General features: G+C 50.9%; 2 protein-coding genes across 2 annotated transcripts in view; one reads left to right on the forward strand and one right to left on the reverse strand.

The window, feature by feature from the left end:
* Positions 1-317: 317 nt before the first annotated feature.
* chst7 (carbohydrate (N-acetylglucosamine 6-O) sulfotransferase 7) lies at positions 318-3,890 on the reverse strand (the record flags this gene model as incomplete). The annotated part of the gene is made up of 2 exons (XM_079220603.1): positions 318-1,035; positions 2,615-3,890. One exon carries the CDS (start codon positions 3,888-3,890, stop codon positions 2,640-2,642), a length of 1,251 nt encoding a protein of 416 aa, XP_079076729.1. The 3' UTR covers positions 318-1,035; positions 2,615-2,639.
* A 2,252-nt stretch (positions 3,891-6,142) lies between these two features.
* tubgcp5 (tubulin gamma complex component 5) overlaps positions 6,143-7,500 on the forward strand; it is a 16,251-nt gene continuing 14,893 nt past the window's right edge. Inside the window, exons 1-2 of the mRNA XM_079220912.1 lie at positions 6,143-6,325; positions 6,645-6,698. Of these exons, the coding sequence (XP_079077038.1) occupies positions 6,192-6,325; positions 6,645-6,698 (188 nt within the window). The 5' untranslated portion in view covers positions 6,143-6,191. The remainder of the gene's footprint in view (positions 6,326-6,644; positions 6,699-7,500) is intronic.

Raw genomic sequence — 7,500 nt, forward strand, 5'->3', positions numbered from 1 at the left:
AAATATCTTCTAACAGGGATTTTTTTGCAGAACAAATACATACAATAAACACAAGTATTGGAATTAATTTGGGGTTCCTATGACGACTCAAACAAAAAAGTTTAGAGCCAGAATTGGCTGCAGGTGTTTTGAACCTGGAGGGAGTTTGACGTGTTGAGACTCAAAGTGTTTTAAAGAGTGAATTCATCAATGAAAGTCTCAAGCAGTCAGCCTCCCTCCAGGGGACCAGAGTTCACTGAGGAGTCTGCAGCGCCCAGGTCAGAAAGGTGAGGAGACTTTAACATGAAGAACTTTTCACACACACTCTTCTCTTCTCTACTCTTTATTGAGGTCAGTATAAATAAAACGTAGAAGTTATTCCTTTCTTGGAGAGTACGTTCTTCTTCGGGTTCTCCGCCCAGAACCATCGTGACAGAACCAACTTCTAAAGTTGAACACGTGGATGCTGCCGGAGGACGCCGCAGCATTTCAGTTAAAAGAACAAAACTACGAATGTGGATCCGTACCGTCTGCTGCTGGCGGAGCGGCGGTCCGAGAGCCGCGTGGGACGTGAGAACGGTTCACACCCATGTGGGGTTTGAGCAGCTGTCTGGATTCCTGAGGGGACAAAGGATCCTCAGTCGGTCCAGGAGAGTCCTGAGCGCCACATGGACGCCGTTGGTGAGCAGCATGGCGGCCAGTGGAGCCCGGTGCCGGGGGCCCGGGGGCCCGCCTCCTCCGCCGGGGGGGGGGGAGAGGGGGAGGGGAGTAGGGAGGGGGATCAGTGCCACTCAGAGGCCCGAAGCAGCGTCCGGCCTGGCCCCCGTCTTGGTTTCCTCTCCACGTCTCCCTCTGGTATTCAACACACGGTACGAATAAGCTCACATTCCTCTGCTGTGATTGGCTGCTCTCCTCCGGGTCTTCTCCAGTTCATCGACCCTCAAGGAAAACAAGCCAAGAGCTCCTGAGCTCAGCCGACCACATTCCAGCTGCTCCCTCCTCGTCTCCTCGCCTCCTCGCCTCCTCGTCCCACGATCCCTCAGCGTAGAACACCGGCTGCAAGAGAGGAGGAGTCACGTTAGACCTGAGGTTAAAGAGGGAGGAGTCACGTTAGACCTGAGGTTAAAGAGGGAGGAGTCACGTTAGACCTGAGGTTAAAGAGGGAGGAGTCACGTTAGACCTGAGGTTAAAGAGGGAGGAGTCACGTTAGACCTGAGGTTAAAGAGGGAGGAGCCACGTTAGACCTGAGGTTAAAGAGGGAGGAGTCACATTAGACCTGAGGTTAAAGAGGGAGGAGTCACGTTAGACCTGAGGTTAAAGAGGGAGGAGTCACGTTAGACCCGTTTTGTCTCTGTAGTCGTTTTGTGTCTCTTTGTAGTCGTTCTGTGTCTCTTTGTAGTCGTTCTGTGTCTCTTTGTAGTCGTTCTGTGTCTCTTTGTAGTCGTTCTGTGTCTCTTTGTAGTCGTTCTGTGTCTCTTTGTAGTTGTTTGCTTGACACCTTTTCATTACATTGTATTCGTTTGTCTCTTTAGTCGTTCTGCGTCTCTTTGTGGTTCTTTTACATTTCTTTGCATCTGTTTTGAATCTCTCTCGTTGCTTCTTCCTTCTGTCACTATTGTCTCCTTGTAGTCACTTTTTGTTTCTTTGTGTTAGTTTTGAGTCGTCTTGTAGTTTCTTTGCGTGTCTGACCTCACTCTGGTCGTCTCTGAAGTGGCTTTATGTGTCTTTATGGTCATTGTGAGTCTCCCTGGCTGCTCGTGTCTATCTGAGGGTCTATTTGGTGTGGGGGCCTGAGACAGTAGCTGGTTCAGTCCATCAGGCCTCCGCCCTGCGTGGTGCCGTCTGCTGCGAGAGCTGCTGGAGCTGCGACCCGCACACAATGACCCCCTTGACAGCCCTGAGGTCCAGAGACCAGCCCCCACCCCCAGCGAGGGCAACAATGGCGCCTCTATTAAACCAGAAACCTTGCTGCTGACGCCTCGCTCTGACGCTTAATAAATAAGTCTGTTGCGTCACCTCGACCCTGAACTTATCAAAAACTCTCCAGCCTCCAAATAAACACACTTCCTTTTAAAGTGAGGAAATGGGTTGCAATAAAAGCAACACATTCATAAGCTGAGCTGTTACACAACACGAGAGCAGAGTCCGGTTATCTGACCACAGCTAGCAGACAGAGTGACATCATCGTGACAATAATCATCTCAATCAACAGGTGCTTCTGTGTAAAGGCTGAGCCTCATAAAGGTCGCAGCTCTGTGTGAACAGCAGGTTTCCACATCACGAGCTCACTTCACTGCACCGCCTCAGAGAAGTGAAACCAGCGAGTCCACGCCCTGCAGGGTCCATGTGGGCCTCTGCTTTCCGTGGCCAGAGGGGGGGGGGGGGGGGGGGGGGGGGCAGCCGCCTGGGCCCTTTTGTCTCCCTGTAGTCGTGTTGTGTTTGCTTAACACCTTTTCATTACATTGTATTCTTTTGTTTCTTTTTAGTCATTCTACATTTCTTTGCATCTGTTTTCTATTTGGCGTCAGTGAGGTCAAAGGTCAGGGATCAGGAGCAGCAGCCTGGAGGATGGTTTCTGTTCGCCAGCTTCCTGCTCTGACAGCTCTGAGGCTTGGACAGATAAGACCCTCCTCACCTCGGCCCCTCAGGGGGTCCTGTCCTCAGGGGGTCCTGTCCTTGCCGCTCTGCTCGTAGCCCAGCCGCCTCATCACCTCGCTGCAGTAGGCCTCCACCTGGTGGATCTGGTCCACGCTGAGCCGCTCCCTCCAGGCGTAGATGGCCTCCTTGGCGTCCCGCGAGGAGATGAGGAAGGGCCGGTCCGAGGAGTAGCCCTGTCCGTGCGTCATGTTCAGCGCGAAGGCGTCCAGCGCCGGGGAGGAGGACAGGTTGGCGAAGCGGAGCAGCCGCTGCAGCTCCTCCATGGGGCGCAGCACCAGGTCCTCGTAGCGGACCCGCAGGTGGTTCCTCCTCAGCCAGGGCGGCGCGTTGGCCACCAGCATCAGGTCCCCCAGCCAGTTGTCGCAGATGAGCTCCATGGCGCTGGACACGTAGCTCTCGGCCCGGTTCACCCGGTTGTTGGGCACCAGGAGCCGCTTGTACTTGTCGGTGTGCTTCTTGCTGCGCAGCACCTGGATGCTCTCCTTCACCAGGGCCTGCTTGGACTTCAGGCGCGAGTTGTGCACGGCCCTCGGGTCCCTGAAGAGCTGCACGACCTGCAGGTTGATGGCCGGGTCCCTCATCAGGGGCACCAGCGTGCTCAGGTCCAGCACGCGCACCCCTTTGATCACCATCACCGGGTACTTCTTGCACTCCCGCTCCAGCTCCCGGATGTCCCGCTTCGGGCACTTGGCGCACCGGTCCTCCTTCACCAGCCCGACCTCGTGCCGCCGGTGCGCGTCGCACAGCGGCTCCGAGCAGATGACTTTGTTCATCTTCCAGCCGAAGATGAAGGCCGTGGTGAGGTTCTGCGAGCCGGCGTACAGCCGCAGCACCGAGAAGTCGCAGCGGTACAGCGCGTTCATCATGTCCCGCACGGCGCCCTGCAGGCTGCCCGCGTCCCCCGGGTACAGCGCCTGCCAGATGTGCCACATGGGCTCGTACAGGTAGAACACGTCGGGGTGCTGGTTGAACAACTCCCCCAGGAACGAGGACCCGGTCCTCCAGGTGGCGTGCAGGTAGATGTGGATCCGCGTCTGGCTCCGGTTGGCGGCGCGCTCCGTGCTGCCGTTGCCCCGGTTGTCCCCGTTATCCCACAGCTGCGCCACCGTGTTCTCCATGTCCGGGCACCGGGGCTGCTGCTGCGGGATCTGCACGGATTTGTCCCGGTAATCCAACACGTACGGGATTAGCAGCAGCAACCCCGAGTATGCCAGGATCAGAACCAGGTACTTCTTGTGCAGCCGCCTCTTCATTGCCTCTGGCCGGGACGCGCGGCTGCTGGCCGGCTGCTCGGTGGAGGGTCCGCGGCTCTGTGAGCTCCGCGCGCAGCCACATGAAGTTATGCGTCTGGTAGCCACGCCCCTTAAAGCCCAAACAACACATTAGTGTTTTTTAATTTTCTTTGTGAAACACACGGAGCTGCACTGCTCATAGAAAGCGTCAAGAAACGCGCAGTTTGTGGTTATTTCTGTTAGAAGACATAGAACTGCGTAAAGTGAACTAGGAGCCCGAGGGGAAGCGCGTCATCAGCTCCCCGCTTCTGGTTACACAACAGGTTTAAACATCGCATTTTTTTTACACTTTGTTGAACTTTGTACTTGTTTCTTTGCACTTTTGTACTTATTTCTTTATAAAACAGTCACCAAACTGCGTAAATTGAGCGCCGTTAGACCGGAAGTGTCAAAGAGCGTTTAGAGGAAGAGGATCCAACGGCTCCGACCTGCCGTAACGCTGCTAGCAGCGCAAAGGATTCTGGGAGCTTCACTTTAAAATCAGCGTTCTCCTTTGAATAAAGTATTCAATTATTATTTAAATAATTATTGGCGGGATAATTTGTGTTCAATATAGACATTAAACCGCCACAAGTACGTTTTAAACACGAACTTTCACATTTAAATGAAAACACCATTTTTTAAAACATCAGGCTCGTTGTTCGAGCAGCAGGAGGCGTGGACAAAAAACTGCAATCAAGTCGGACAGTTGTCAGCTGCCTTCAAAGTAAACACAGGAAGTCACGGAAAAAAGTACTTCCTGTTAGTTCCGAACTTTTGTTTACTTGTAGTTTACAGATCACGTTTGGATTTATTATATGTGTTTATAAATATATTTATATGTAGAAATGACAGTGTAGCTGCATCCTTTGGTCTTTTTATGTCTGCCTGTGAAATACATTACTACTGGTTTAGATATGTGTTATGAAAATACAATTTTGTATTATCAACCACACAAGATGTGTTTTTAGATCAAACATGAGACGAATAGTCAACAATCCAGGGTTAAGTATTACAACTACACATAAAATAAGGATTTTCTCCAACACGTGGTGTTTGCTGTCAGATCTAAGAGCCAATCAGCTCTCTGATGTGGCGAGAGCCAGGCCTTTCCCATCATGCACTGGGCCAAGCAGTCGTTTGAGAGCAACTGCGGCGGCTGACTCTGAAACCGACAGCCGGCTTGGTCTCGTGAGAGTATCGTTGATCACGTGTGCATGACGTCAGAGCAAGTCGGACACAAATCTACCCAGCATGCATTGCGCGCCGATCGCCGCCAATTGATTCTGCGCAGAACTGGCTCATCTGGAACGAGCCTAACATTTGGCTCGTTCGTTAGAGCTGCGCCTCGCCTGGAACCCAGAGAGAGCAGCGGACCAGCAGGAGGCGCTGACAAAAAACTGCAATCAAGTCGGACAGTTGTCAGCTGTGTTTACGCAGGAAGTCACAGAAAAAAGTACTTCCTGTTAGTTCCGAACTTTTGTTTACTTGTCGTTTACAGATCACGTTTGGATTTATTATATGTGTTTATAAATATACATTTATGTAAAAATGAGTGTGTAGCTGCATCCTTTGGTCTTTTGATGTCTGCCTGTGAAATACATAACTAGTAGTTTTGATGAGTGTTGTATAAATACGATTTTGTATTAACAACCACACAATAAATGTTTTTAGATCAAACATGAGACTAATAGTCAACAATCCAGCGTTAAGTATTACAACTACACATAAAATAAGGATTTTCTTCAACACGTGGTGTTTGCTGTCAGATCTAAGAGCCAATCAGCTCTCTGATGTGGCGAGAGCCAGGCGTTTCCCATCATGCACTGGGCCAAGCAGTCGGGGGAGAGCCACTGCAGCGCCTGCCTCTGAAATCGACGGTCGGCTTAGTCTCGTGAGAGTATCGTTGACCACGTGTGCATGACGTCAGAGCAAGTCGGGAGCAAGTCGGACACAAATCTAACCGGCGTGCATTGCGCGCCGATCCCCGCGATCGATTCTGCGCAGAATTGGCTCATCTCGAACGAGCCTATTTTGATGTCGCGCATGCGCATTCGCACTTCATTTCCTGTTGTGGTGGGAGGCAAACGCGTCGCGGAACGTCGCTCAAAAACGCTCGAGCGACTCCAATGAATGACGTCATCTAACGTGTTAGTGTCCGCATGAGCTCTGTAGCGCGAGAAGTCATCACCAGACAGACAGGCAGACAGGCAGGCAGACAGGCAGACAGACAGACAGGCAACATGCTCCACTAGCTGCAGACGGCGTCCCGCGCGGGTCAACATGGCGCACTGGACCGCCTTCGAGAAGGAGACGGAGAGAGAGACCCGGAGGCTCATCCGCTGCATCGGAGGCGTCCAGGACGAGGAGGACCAGAACTTCCTGCTGGCGCACAAGTTCGCCTGGTCCAACTTCAGGTGCGGACTGGGAGCTGCACTGGGAGCCTCCCAGTACAGCTCCCAGTATAGATATACTGGGAGCTGCACTGGGAGCCTCCCAGTGCAGCTCCCAGTACAGCTTCCAGTATATCTATACTGGGAGCTGTACTGGGAGGCTCCCAGTGCAGCTCCCAGTACAGCTTCCAGTATATCTATACTGGGAGCTGTACTGGGAGGCTCCCAGTGCAGCTCCCAGTACAGCTTCCAGTATATCTATACTGGGAGCTGTACTGGTCGGCTGCTCCACAGCTGACGGCTCAGTAACTGTTCTATTCGTTATTCTTTGTTCTCTGTTCAGGTTCCATCGCTACCTGGACGTAGACAGCCACAAAGTGCAGCGCAGTGTCAGTGGGTGAGGTTGTTGTTGTTGTTGTTGTTGTTGTTGTTGTGCCTGAGACAGGTGATCATGAGGAATATCAGAAACCCTTTGACACAACACTGACCTCAATAATTACTATTGAGCAGAATTATTATGACCTTTCTGACAATGTAAACAAACACTGAATCATCATCGGCTTTGTAAAAGCTACTAAAATAACTTTATTGGTTCTGTTTTCTTATAACAGACAATATAAATATGAATATATTACCAGATCTGATGAATTTATATCCTTTATGTAATCAGGTGAAAGTCTCAGTGGGATTCAAATCTGTTTTACAGACCAAGAGAGCAACTGTGTGTGTGTGTGTGTGTGTATGTGTGTATGTGTGTGTGTGTGTGTGTGTGTGTGTGTGTGTGTGTGTGTGTACAATATGAAAACAACATCCTTAGAGACCAAGACCACCAAAATGAAGGTTATATTGATTTTGTTTTATTACACATGTATCATGTATGTACACATAAGAAACTATATATTTATTTATATATATATATCCAACCAAGTTATCAGATTATTTTTCTGCAATAAAAGTACTAATACTACACAGTAAAATTACTAAAAGCAGCTAGCTGTTAGCAGCCGGTAGGCTAAGCTAACGGAGACGGAGGGTCTCATGTGTTCAAACTCTGGGTATCAGGAGGGACACAACGCTGACACACAACACTGACACACAACACTGACACACAACACTGACACACAACACTGACACACAACGCTGACACACAACGCTGACACACAACACTGACACACAACACTGACACACAACACTGACTC

The sequence above is a fragment of the Taurulus bubalis genome (assembly GCF_910589615.1).
Source record: "Taurulus bubalis genome assembly, chromosome: 7".
Taxonomy (NCBI): domain Eukaryota; kingdom Metazoa; phylum Chordata; class Actinopteri; order Perciformes; family Cottidae; genus Taurulus; species Taurulus bubalis.